General features: G+C 47.1%; 1 protein-coding gene across 1 annotated transcript in view; it reads left to right on the top strand.

Annotated features, from left to right (window-relative positions):
* SALL4 (spalt like transcription factor 4) overlaps positions 1-11,035 on the top strand; it is an 18,077-nt gene extending 7,042 nt beyond the window's left edge. Inside the window, exons 2-4 of the mRNA XM_046679464.1 lie at positions 3,332-5,671; positions 6,463-6,743; positions 9,055-11,035. Of these exons, the coding sequence (XP_046535420.1) occupies positions 3,332-5,671; positions 6,463-6,743; positions 9,055-9,474 (3,041 nt within the window). The 3' untranslated portion in view covers positions 9,475-11,035. The remainder of the gene's footprint in view (positions 1-3,331; positions 5,672-6,462; positions 6,744-9,054) is intronic.
* Positions 11,036-13,704: the final 2,669 nt, after the last annotated feature.

The following is a 13,704-nucleotide window of genomic DNA, read 5'->3' as shown; positions in this document are numbered from 1 at the left end:
CCCCCCCCCCCCCCCCCCCCCCCCCCCCCCCGGACCTGACCCCTCAGGCTTTCCTGTCCCCCCCTGGGGATTCTGTGAGAGGGAAGATAGTTACAGTCTCAACAGAAGAAACATATTATGAAAGGAAGTGTAAGAACAAACAGTTCGGATAGAGGCTCTGGGCACTGCATGCCTGAGTTTTAATGTTGGTGTTGTGTGTATTACCTTGGGCAAGTTAATGTCCTGTGCCTCAGTTTCCCCCTCTGTTAAATGTAGTAATCTCTACCATATACAGTTGTTAATAACATATAAATTGTTTCGAATACACCTGGCACATAAGTGGTCACAAGTTATCTATGACTAATTTTTAATTGTGTTGCCTTGTGCAAGTCACATTACTTCAGTTTGTTTTTCTCATCTGTAAATAGGGCTGATATTTAATAGTATAGTGGTGGTGGGGGGGATATCTAGAGAGCCTCGTCTGAACTACAGGAAGCTCTCTGGCTCGTCTTCTCACCACCCTGTCCCTTGCCCCAGCCTTGCACATGGTGAGATGTGTTAAATGCGTGAGGCGTTATATGACTGTTGGCGTCGTCTTCTCAGCAGTCTTCGTTGCCCAGCTAACTATATAAGCCATTAGAACTATGGTCGTGTGTCATTTAACAATGGGGCATGTTCTGAGAAATGCTTTGTTCGGGTGTTTCATCATTGTACAACATCATGGAGCATGCCTACACAAACCTGGGTGGTGTAGCCTGCTCCACCCCTAGGCTCTATGGTACCGATCTCCTGGGACCACTGACACATTTGTGGTCCGTTCTTGATTGAATGGTCGTTATACAGTGCCCAACTGTAGAAGAGGTGGGAAAACTAGTGTTCACTGAACACATAGAGTGTCTGCACTTTCCCTAGATCCTAGGATGGTGCAGGGCACAGACCCTCCACAAACGGGTTAAGTTAATCACTTCACTTAACCCAGGTGCCTACCTTAGGAGGTGCTCATGATTATGCATGTCTAATAGAAATTCTGAGGGGTGAACTCCCTGTATCCAGCCTGTGTTAAGAGGTGGCCTCTGGCTTGCCCCTCATCTCTTTCCTTCCCCCTGGCAGGCGAGACCTGCTGATGGCTCTTGTCTCGTTCTCCTGGCCCACCCCAACCCGCATACACCTGACAAATCTTCCTATTGTTACCTACTCTGAAATTAGTAAAGATTAAGTCAGTTTACTAAGGCCATGTTCTGTAAATTTAAAAGAACGACTTTTTGAAAATCTGATGAAACCTGTGGATCTCAAGAGCAATAGACTTTGTTTCAAGATCAGCCCCTCTGCCGAACTGTCGACAGGCTCCTCAGTCAAAAACCCGTGGTTTGAGGAAGTGTGATCACCCAAGAAGTTGAGAGGCAAAATATGTTAGTTTATTTTAAAAAGTAGTAATTAATTTTATTTTTTTCTCCCCAAATCCCCCTGGTACCTAGATGCATATTTTTAGTTGTGGCATGTGGGGTGCTGCCTCAGCGTGGCCTGATGAGCAGTGCCATGTCTGTGCCTAGGACCTGAACTGGTGAAACCCTGGGCCACCGCAGCAGAGCGTGCGAACTTAACCACTCGGCCATGGGGCCGGCACCCTAAAAAGTAGTAATTTATTGAAAAGTGGTGTGGATTCTTCCTGCCCTTTCCCCGATGCAATTGTACATTTCAGGCAGCTTTTGTTTTAAACAAAAATGATCACATTTTACATACCGTCTACAGCCTATTTCTTTTGCCTAACTTCTGTCTCCATGTCAGGGCATATGGGAATTCTGTGTCATTTTTGCACTGTGGGTACACCAAAATTTACTCTTTGGAGGCTAAAGACATTTCTGTGAAAAGTACCCTCTTCCTGCTTAGATCTTTGTACACGTGCACAGGTGTCTCTGTGGTTTGGGTCTGAACACCTGGAGTTGCTGGATCTGAGGTGGACCTATGTGACTTCTCAGCGGTGGGGGTTACATATAATGATAGGATAGCTGGGAAATGAGGAAAGTAAAGGAGCTTAAAGAGGCTCTCCTCCCGCCTGGCTGCTTATTGCCAGAGCCCAGGCTTCTGGCTAAAGCACGTCCCGAGACAAGAATTTTAATGTGCGGGCAAGCACTAACCGGGCAGGGCATAGGACCCAGTTCCAAAAGGAATCTGTGGACCCATCATTTTTGGGAATGTAGCCGCTGTTTGATTTCATGTAACAGTAGGAGAAGTTGCAAATGGAAGCGGAGGAACGGACTCCATCCTTCCCACCCCTCCTTCCCACCCCTCCTTCCCACTCCTCCTTCCGTTCTCGGGCTTCTCTCTTTATATAAGGGCTTATTAACTCTTTTAATGTCCTAACCGTCAAGACATTTCTCTAGGTTTTTCATAATCTGGAGGGCCAGTGAAGTTTTTTTCTATAGTCATGCCTTTCTTGGATATGCAATGTTTCCTTTCTTCTGATGTGTTTCTCATATGTGAAAATAGTCCTAGGAATATCGGCTTGGCCTTCCCGTCTGAACTCACCCAGTGTACTGTTCTCCACATTTTAAGTGAATTTAGCGCTACCATTGTAAGTGTTGGTGCCTTTAAACTTTGCTCGTCCCGGGTGGGAAGCTGTACTCCTTACATTGCCTGAATGCGTGATTCACTGCAATTTCGCTTTTGATGGGCCCGGGACAGAGATGGGCGCAACCATGACTTCAGCGGGTTCACACCTCATCTTTTTTGATTGTGTGAAATCCGTTTGCCTCTGTAAGCTAGCTTTGAGTGGGGTGCAGAGCTCCAAGGGGACTATTTTAATAAATTATGTGAGTTTCCTGGGGCTGCTGTAACAAGTGGCCACAAAATGGATGGCTTCAAACAACAGACATTTATTCTCATGGTTCTGGAGGCCAGATCTCTGAGATTCAGGTGTGAGCTGGTTTCTCGGAGGTTCTGAGGGAGAGTTTCTTCCAGGCCTCCTTCCTACCTTCTCTTGGCTTCCAGCTGCCTAATCCTTTTCTTCACGCTTTCTCATCCTCTGTCTCATCGTCCTTTCCTTTCTCTTTAAAGACACCAGGCGTTGGGTTTGGTACCCTCCCTAGTTAGATTTGCAAAGATTCTCCTCCAAATGCAGGTCGCATGCCCAGGTGCCTGGGGTGAGGACGTGGACGTATTTTAGGGGATGTAACCACTACCTAAGTGGTTGGTTTGTACAGACCTTCGACGCCTGGTCCCTTACACAATCTTCTGCCTGTTGGCACACAGCTCACGAAGACTTGTTGTATCATGAGTTGTTGTGGTTTTTCCCCAGAAATTGCCCCAGATCCCTTCTTGAGTAGAATTCTTAGCTTTCTCTTTCTTGCTGCAGGTGCTCCAATGAACCACCCAGGGAACGGCGATGACGTGAGTGGGGATGGAGTGACGATGAAGAGGCTTCGTCGGGAAGACACTCACATCTGTGAGAAGTGCTGTGCGGAGTTCTTCAGCTTCTCTGAGTTCTTAGAACATAAGAAAAATTGCACTAAAAATCCACCTGTCCTCATCATGAATGACAGTGAGGGGCCGGTGCCTTCAGAAGACTTCTCTGGGGCTGTGCTGAGCCACCAGCCGCACAGTCCGAGCAGTAAGGATGGTCACCGGGAGGATGCCGGCAGCTCAGGGGACGTGAAGGAGAAGCCGGGGGCAGAGCCCGTCATGTACCTAAAGACGGAGACCGCTGTGCCACCCACTCCCCAGGACATAAGCTATTTACCCAAAGGCAAAGTGGCCAACACTAACGTCACTCTTCAAGCACTACGGGGCACCAAGGTGGCGGTGAATCAGCGGAGTGCGGATGCTCTGCCAGCCCCCTTGCCTGGTGCCAACAGCATCCCGTGGGTCCTCGAGCAGATCTTGTGTCTGCAGCAGCAGCAGCTACAGCAGATCCAGCTCACCGAACAGATCCGCATTCAGGTGAACATGTGGGCTTCCCACGCCCTCCACTCCGGCGTGGCGGGAGCTGATACCCTGAAGACACTGGGCAGCCACATGTCCCAGCAGGTTTCGGCCGCTGTGGCTCTGCTCAGCCAGAAGGCTGGAAGCCAAGGTCTGTCTCTGGATGCCTTGAAACAAGCCAAGCTACCTCACACAAACATCCCTTCCACCACCAGCTCCGTGTCCCCAGGGCTGACACCCTTCGCCCTGAAGCCAGATGGGACCAGGGTGCTCCCGAACGTCATGTCACGCCTCCCGGGTGCCCTGCTACCTCAGGCCCCAGGCTCTGTGCTCTTCCAGAGCCCCTTCTCCACGGTGGCGTTAGACCCATCCAAGAAAGGGAAAGGGAAGCCACCGAGCATCTCCCCAGTGGATGTCAAACCCAAAGACGAGGCCATCCTCTACAAGCACAAGTGTAAGTACTGTAGCAAGGTTTTTGGGACTGATAGCTCCTTGCAGATCCACCTCCGTTCCCATACTGGAGAGAGACCCTTCGTGTGCTCTGTCTGTGGCCACCGGTTCACCACCAAGGGCAACCTCAAGGTGCACTTTCATCGACATCCCCAGGTGAAGGCAAACCCCCAGCTGTTTGCCGAGTTCCACGACAAAATGGCGGCAGGCAATGGCCTTCCCTATGCACTCTCTGTACCTGTCCCTGTAGATGAATCGAGTCTCTCTTTAGACAGCAAACCTGTCCTGGTAACAGGGACCCCCAATGTAGGGCTACCTCAGAATCTCTCTTCGGGGACTAACCCCAAGGACCTCATGGGTGGCCCACTGCCCAACGACCTGCAGCCTGGGCCTTCTCCGGAAAGTGAGGATGGATCCATACTCTCTGGGGTGGGGCCAAACCATAATTCCCTGAGGGTTGGTGGCTTCCAAGGGAGTGGGACACCCGAGCCAGGGTCAGAGACTCTGAAATTGCAGCAACTGGTGGAGAACATCGACAAGGCCACCACCGACCCCAATGAATGTCTCATTTGCCACCGTGTCTTAAGCTGCCAAAGCTCCCTCAAAATGCATTACCGCACCCACACTGGGGAGAGACCCTTCCAGTGTAAGATCTGTGGTCGAGCCTTCTCCACCAAAGGCAACTTGAAGACACACCTCGGGGTTCACCGAACCAACACATCCATAAAGACGCAGCATTCGTGCCCCATCTGCCAGAAGAAGTTTACCAACGCAGTCATGTTGCAGCAGCATATTCGGATGCACATGGGTGGGCAGATTCCCAACACACCCCTGCCGGAGAATCCCTGTGATTTTACAGGTCCCGAGCCAATGATGGTCAGTGAGAATGGCAGTACAGGTGCCGTCTGCCATGATGATGTTGTCGAAAGCATCGATGTAGATGAAGTTGGCCCCCAGGATGCCCCCAGTAGCTCCTCAAAGGTCCCCATGCCTCTTCCCAACGTCCACTCGGCATCACCTACTCTAGGGTTCACCATGATGGCGTCCCTAGATGCCCCAGGGAAAGTGGGTCCTGCTCCTCTTGTCCTTCAGCGACAGAGCAGCAGAGAAAACGGTTCAGTGGAGAGTGATGGCTTGACCAACGACTCGTCGTCCTCCGTGATGGGAGACCAGGAATATCAGAGCCGAAGTCCAGACGTCCTGGAGACCACGTCCTTCCAGGCACTCTCCCCGGCCAATAGCCAAGCAGAAAGTATCAAGTCCAAGTCTCCTGATGCTGGCGGCAAAGCAGACGGCTCCGAGAGCGGCCGCCCTGAGATGGAAGGTGATAGAGTTTTGGATTTAACTTATGTCCAGTTTGGGCACAAGGTCATCCAAGAGGAACCTGGGTTGAACTTTACAGACGGAGAGTATGATGTATGCAAAGCAGCTCCTCTTTAGGGCAATTAGTCTGTACTTTTGGGTAGAGGGAAATAATAACCACCTCTGTCCTGGTACTGACATGCTTTTATTTATGATGGTTAATTGTATTGGATATGGACAGCATAGTTTCTTGTTGATTTTTATTTTTGTGTTTGAGCCCCATGGGGACATATGGGTAATCTTAAGTAAATGCTCCATTAAAAGAATATTTGAGAAAGTGGGTTTTGACCACTGAGATAAGCCGTAGTTCCTTGATTCTGAGGTCCCATTCCCTATGTAAGTTTCACAAATTAATAACTCTTGAGGGAGAAAAAGAATCTAACCCATTTGAAATGTACATATAAATTGTGGGGTGCCTCTTGAGGTCCTTCATAGTAAAATGGGGTAACAGCTGCCTGGTAGAATCAAAGAAAGATGGCGTCTGGGCCAACTTTAAAGATAACTTCTTATGCAGAAAGTTGAGCTTGAATTGCAGGGGCTTATGTGCTGCCCATACTTTTACACCAAAATGGTAAATTTTCCTTAAGTGTTTGAGTCATTGTTCTCTGTGCAGGAAAACAAGTCAAAGGAAAGCTGCTTCCAGGGTGTAAATTTCCAGAAAGCCATTTCCAGGCGCTAGACAGTGGGCAATTGTTGCAGAGTGAATGAGTGTGAGATGATAAAGGTTTGGGATTTCTTTTCTCTGTCTACTAGGTCGGAGCAGTCTCCCATCACCCTTTATCCGAGCCCAGCCAACCTATGTCAAAGTTGAAGTTCCTGGTACGTTTGTTGGACCTGCGACCATGTCCCCAGGCGTGACACCTTTGTTAGCGGCCCAGCCACGCCGACAGGCCAAGCAGCACGGGTGCACGCGATGCGGGAAGAACTTCTCGTCTGCCAGCGCTCTTCAGATTCACGAGCGGACGCACACTGGGGAGAAGCCTTTCGTGTGTAACATATGTGCACGAGCTTTTACCACTAAAGGCAACTTGAAGGTGCGTTTCCTTCTGGTTTCTGCAGGGGTGGGGCTCAGTGTTCAGCAGCCTCTCTTTACTGCTGTTACCCATCCATGATGAATTCTCCCGTTAAGACCAAATGGGATATTACAGTCATCCCACAACTGGCTCTTGAAATATTCTTCTTTAAAAAGAAGTATATTTTCTCACCTTGCAAGCTCTCTGAAACTGGGATGCTTCTCGCTTTCAGTGTCTGTAATTGGTGATGCTTTTTTCTAATCTTAGCGGCACACAAAGTAATGATGTGTTTTTACAAGTGATGCTGTGAGGGAGGGAGCAGAACACGTGGTCTACCGTGTGCTCCTGTCTCTTAGCGGAAAGTCCAGCGTGAGTGGTTTTCCATCCAGTACTGGGGGACACGGTGATTTCCTGGAACAACAGTGACGTAGATGTATGAAAGCAAATCTGGAGAGGTAGATGATGTTTGTCACATGTCCACTGTGGTCTTAAGTCGTTTATGGATTTGTGCGTGCTTCCAGACTTGACCACCCTGTGCATTGGTTTTTGTTTTCCTAGCCTGCTAGGTTGAAATAAATCCATGAGTTAACAGACAGTACCACTGGGGTTAAAAAGAAGAAAGCCTGCAGGTTATGAGCCATGCTGTTAAAACTGAGCCTGGGTCCTTCTGGAGAATGGCCTATGTTGTCATGATGAGTTGGTCTATCTAAAACTTTACTGGGGACATGGGGAGGACACTCTCCCATGTAAGGATGGAAAGTGGCCTGGGGGAGAAGCCAGGAAGGGAATGGGGGACCCAGGTTTTCCTCCTGGCCTTGCCTTCAGCTTGCACAGGCGTGTTTCTCTGTGGCTGTCTCTCCTTCTCCAGTGAGTAGACTCAGACGAATTCTTTGTAGCTAGAATAAAGGTTGAAACTTCATCTGAAAGTTGACCCAGGAGACTATGCGTCGTTTTAAAAATTAAAAGTACTTATTGCAAAAACAACCTGTATAGAATATAATTTATGTATTATATATACTAGATAGATAAAGAATATATGTTTAGTCTAGTTGGCAAAACCACCAGAAGAGGAACATGAAATAACTTAATCTCTAATACTGACTAGAATACAAAGCCTGAATGAGTTCCCAGGCCCTGGCATCAGCCTGGGGAAGGTGTGGAGCTGCTGTCGCTGCACAAGTGGCTTTGGGCAGGTGGCTCCCTGAGCCTCGGTTTCCCAGGCATAGGGGTAATGTAGTCATGACAACTACAGATTTGTCCTGGAAGTTAATGAGTTATATTAGTAAAGTGTTTCAAATTACACCTGGAGCATCTTAACAGCGTCTTATAGTGATTAAGAGCAAGTCACTTCTGAGCCTGGTGGGATGATAGCTAGTGACTTCTAAGGATGTCAGTGAAGATGAAATGGGAATGCCTGAGACACCTGGGACCTACCACATTCTTCAGCTCTCTTTAAAGAAGCTGAAAGGAATTTGAAAACTCACGAGCCAGACCAGACCAGTAATTGCGGAAAGGAGGCCTGCTTGGAGAACCAATAGGTAACAGGATCTCTTTCCTCATCAGAAGAGGCCTTGCCTTGCCTGCCACCTGAGATTAAATCGCATTCATTCCCCACCACGGCCTTCTATAACCTTCCCGACAACGCATAGTTTCCTCTGTAGCAATGATTGCCATTGTTGATGTGCTGGGCACGTAGGATTTCAGCTCCGTCAGGGCAGGGTCCGTTTTGTTCAAAAAGTACTTTTTAACTCAAATTTTTATTCAAGTAATTGTAGATCCACACGCAGTGAGATGTCACACAGATCCGTACACACTTGACCCAATTTCCCCCCGTGGTAGAATTTTGCAAAACTGTAGTATAATAATAACACAACCAGGATATTGACATGGCTGCAATCTACTGGTCTTGTTCAGACTTTTCCTGTTTCGCTTGTGCTTAGTGTGCGTATGTGTTAAGTTCTGTACAATTGCATTACCTGCGTAGGTTTGTGTATTACCAGATTTCAACCCCAGCACTGGAAACAATGCCTGGTACACAGTAGGTTCGCAGAAGTACTCATGTGAACAGTGGGATGGGGACAAACTGGAGTGTATATTCCAACCTTGATTGCCCTTACTTGCCTCTGGGCCAGATCATCTGATTTGTTTTCTCCTCCCAAGAGAACCGATACCTGGATTTTTTAATATATGAAATCTGATTCTTAAATTATGTTAAAACACTGTTTGGGTAGAACCAAGCCCACATGCAGACTGACTGTGGCTTGCCAACATGCAAGTTTTGCATGGAAACCTCTGTGTTTTGCTGGAAACCTCTCTGTCCCTTTTCCTGTAGGTCCACTACATGACGCACGGGGCCAGCAATAGCTCTGCACGCCGGGGGAGGAAGCTGGCCATCGAGAACACCATGGCTCTGTTAGGAACGGAGGGAAAGAGAGTCCCCGAGATGTTTCCCAAGGAAATCCTGGCCCCTTCGGTGAATGTGGACCCTGTCGTGTGGAACCAGTACACCACCATGCTCAATGGCGGTCTGGCCATGAAGACCAACGAGATCTCCGTGATCCAGAGCGGTGGCATTCCTACCCTCCCGGTTTCCCTGGGGGCCAGCTCCATCGCGAATAACAACGCTATCTCCAAGATGGATGGCTCCCAGTCAGCTCTCAGCGCCGAAGTAGAGAAACCAGGGGCTGCCGACAGTGTTCCCAAGCACCAGTTCCCTCACTTCCTGGAGGAAAACAAGATCGCAGTCAGCTAAGGAGAACCCACGTGGAAGGAGAAATGCAGACAGTGACCTCTAGAACTGTACCTTTTTTGTTGTTTTTTAAGAACCCATCTTCTCCTGTTTGTTATCTTACGGATGTGCAAATGATGTTTACAGTTGTGACCACAACCTCAGGCAAGTCCTACAATCATGATGCTATGCTGCTTTGCAAAAGAAAACAAAAAACAAAAACAAAAAAAAGAAAAATTGAAAAAAAGAAAAAAAAAATTACACTAAAACAAATACAGACTAGTGTTTGGTTTTTGTTTGTTTTTTTTAAATTCTGGAAAGAAGCGGGTCTTGCAAAGTAGCTTTGTTACTTGCGACAAATTGTATACATAAAACCTTTGTGTAACCTGGAGTAACTGTTTCCAAAGACCGGCGTCTGTTTCAAGTGGGAACTTACTGAACCACAATGGAAAAGACAACTGTTTGAGTCTAATGGGAGGGGGAGGGGTGCTATATACTCTTGTAGTGACTGTATGCCGGTCAATGGACAAGATCTGTCATCTATTTAGGGACCTGTTTTCTATCCCCAGCCCCTCACATCCATCCTTTTTTTTTTCTTTTCTTTTTTGAATGTACTTTAAAAAAACAAAACAAAAAAACCCCTAAGGTTGTAGAAATTACTAAATTCCTTCAACCTTGGAACCTTAAGTAGGATGCCCTCAAGGGACTGATTTTAGTCCTTAGGGAGTCAATTGTGTGTGCTGCTTATTTAAATACAGTTCCCTTGGCGCCCCAGGAGTGCCAAGGTACTTCCCTGTGCTTTTCCAGATGCCGCCTCCTTCCTGAACCCGGGGGAGGTGGGCAGCGGAGCAGGGAATCTCAGGTGACTGACTTTAGCTCGCCAGTGCCTACTTTATCGAAGAACTGGGTTTTCCTTCTTGAAGAAACTCCTGGAAGGGCGTGTTTCTTATAGGTTCACATACTGATTTTTACAAACATTTCCTTGGTGCGACTTATGCCAAGTAATGATGAAGATTTTTTTCCCCCTGAGTATTGCATGAAGGCTACGAAGTTGGAACAGGCAAGTCCTGGATGTGAAAGCTTTAATTTATCTACCTCATTTATTTTTTATTTTTGTAGCCATAGTCTCTATTTTCCTATTTTATGACCGCTGAAGTGTTTCTAGCCTCTGTCTTAAACCTAAGAGTTGATTGATGTATTGGTGGGAGCAGCTGGATGATGCGATTCTTTTTTTTTAACCCCCTTTTTGTATATGTAATATTAAGCAAACAACGAAACGTTGCTCTAACAATTTAACAAGGGAGGAGAAAGAAAGACCCGGATTTTGGGGTGGAGAAGTCTTTCCCCCTCCATGTGGAAAAGTAGAGCAAGACTGTTAGCGAAAGTTTGTCTTCAGTTATTGCACCTGATTTTAGGATCCAAAAAAATATTTTGTTTTTGCCAAATTGTGCCTTTCCTTCTGGAATTGTAAGTGAACACAAGAATAGTACATGTTTACACTGTGAAGTGGATATTGTTACAGACAACACACCAGAGGCTTTCTCACTGTTAAGCTAATAATGTCTTGTGAATGTACGATCTACGGAGAAACCCCTGTAGTTTTACCTGCTGATGCTGTCTGTCTGTTGGAGAATAAATTTTGGATGTTTTTTTTTCCCCATCAGTTGTGTATGTAAGTTTTTCTGGTAGTTTCTACTCTAAACCTGAGAAGCCTTACTTGACAGTCATTTCCAGCTGCCTTGTGACCCTCCAGGTCCTGGAATCCAAGATACGCATCTGCTTCCATCCATGCTTGACTCTCTGCTCAAGCACACAGACCCCTACGTGCTGGTTGGTCTCTCTCCTTAAGGCGTAAAAGTTTCGCTAGCATAATCTCATTCTGGAGAACTTTCCTGTGTGTGTGCTTGTGATCATAGAAGGCTTGTCATACCCTAGATTACCCCACGTCTCGACCCGCCCTAACATGGTACAAGTCACTGGGCAGAGAGAGTATTTTCTACCATCTCTGACACACAGACTGCTTAGGGCCGAGAGTCAGGTGGGAGATGGCATTTAATTCCCAGGGAAGATTAGAGAAGGTGGTAGGACACAAGGGCCAGACCAGGTGAACGTCCTGCTGGTGAACCCTCCTCTTGATGACCTTTTGCTATCTTGGTCCTTGTGAACCCAATGCCAGAACCAGCCGCAGGCCCAGGAGAGTCTTCAGGGATGGGGATGCCATAGCATCCTGGACTGGATTCTCTTGACATCCAGGAAAGGGCTGGGAGTTGTTCTTACGGGTCTTTGCCCTGACGTGAGCTGTGTGTGTCAACTTCCTTTGCGGGTGGATCCCCCTCTGCTAAGGTTTGCGTTGTCTTTCGGCCTCAGCTCGTTTAAATTTAGGGCTAGGCAGCCACCCTGTTGACTCTGAGAGAAAGGTTAACCCACTCCAGATAACAAATGGAAATACCTCATTTAACCTAACGTGCGCTGGTCCTAAGTAACTACAATTCTTACCCTTTCTCTCACTTGGTACTAACTTAGAGTTAAGTTTTAATGTCTTCCCGGAGTCAAACGTATGAGAATTCTTTTACTTAAGTGAAACATTATGTGTTTCCCCCACAAGCATATTTTAGACATCTTTCCAAAATAAAGCCCCTTTCTGGCTAATCTTTTAAAATGTCTACAGAAACACAAAAATGTTCAATCAGCTATTGCTAGACAGTATTCGTGTTTCCCGCAGATTTTTTTAATGAAATAATTTCAGTCATCTTTGTGACATAAGTTTTTCTTGCACTTGAATTGACACCAGGGTGAAGTCCTACTTGGGATATCTCTAGGACAAAGATTATGAATGCGTGTTTGCAGTTCTTTCCGCAAGTGTGTACTCTGTGTGTGTGTGTGTGTATGGGTGTGTACGTCTGTTTTCTCAGCCCTGATCTCTGAAGTCAATTCTTGAAGAGTGCACTGCAGTGTGAGCACACCACCATAGTATAGCGGACCCTCTGAAGGGAGCCCAGAAGCTGAGCAATACAGCTGCCGCAGACTTTCTCTTTTTTCTTTTTTTTAAACTTTTTAGTAGGATTATGATAGTTTACAACTTTGTGAAAATTTCAGTTGTACGTTATTGTTAAACATGTAGGTACACCACCTCACCCTTTGTGCCCTACCCCCACCCGCCCTTTCTCCTGGTAACCACCAATCAGTTCTCTTTGTTTATATGTTTAACTTCCACGTATGAGTGGAGTCATACAGAGTTCGTCTTTCTCTGTCTGGCTTATTCCACTTAACATAATACCCTCAAGGTCCATCCCTGTTGTTGTGAATGGGACGACTGTCCTTTTTTATGGCTGAGTAGTATTCCATTGTATATACATCACATCTTCTTTGTCCAATCATCAGTTGATGGGCACTTAGGTTGCTTCCACGTCATGGCTATTGTGAATAATGCTGCAATGAACATGGGGGTGCATGGGACTTTTGGAATTGCTGATTTCAAGTTCTTTGGATAGATACCCAGTAGTGGGATGGCTGGGTGACAAGGTATTTCAGAACTTTCTCTTTTACTGGAGACCTGCCTGCCTTCTTGCTTCTTCCTCAATGGCTTCTGTGTATTCAAAACTGATATTTGATAGATGATTTAAGGGAATCTCAAAGTCTTGACTTTAAGAATAAACTGCTGGTTATATGTCAGTAAAACAGGGGAGGGGGGACCTTCCACCTTTTCCTCTGGCTGGCTGCCTTTACTTGGGCCCCCAGAACCTGTTTAAAGGCAAGTGTTCAGGGTAAGGAATTGTTGCTTCACACGGGGTAAGTGCATTTGCAGGGGGCGCCTGGAGAAAGCCCAGGGTGGCCCCCCTGCAGAGGGAGAAGTTAGGCCTTTTTGCCAGGCAGCACTTGCCCCAGAGCTGTCGAGAACAGGATGGGGGTGTGGGAATGGGTGTTTGGTTCAGTTCCGTCTGACCTCTGGGGATGGGTGTTTGGTTCAGGTACGTCTGACCTCGCCAGGTTGAGCCCGATGACGCATTAGCTAAACTGCAGCATGAAGGAAGATGTGGGATTCTCTGCACGTCTCCAGGAAGCCCTTCAGGAGAGTTTCAAAGGCAACTCACAGCACTGTGCCCTGTTCACAACTCAGGAGATGGCTTGAGCCAAACAGGAAAGTTGGCACATGTCGGCATGTGTAAAGTCTAGAAACAAAATTAGTGAGGAGTTAGGTGAAACAGGTACGTGTCAAATCTGGGGAAAGGAGACGTTCACGATGAAGTAGCTGGC

Source organism: Equus quagga, chromosome 12, assembly GCF_021613505.1.
Source record: "Equus quagga isolate Etosha38 chromosome 12, UCLA_HA_Equagga_1.0, whole genome shotgun sequence".
Classification (NCBI taxonomy): domain Eukaryota; kingdom Metazoa; phylum Chordata; class Mammalia; order Perissodactyla; family Equidae; genus Equus; species Equus quagga.
The sequence above is the reverse complement of the archived record's forward strand: the minus strand, read 5'-3'. Positions and strand labels throughout refer to the sequence as shown.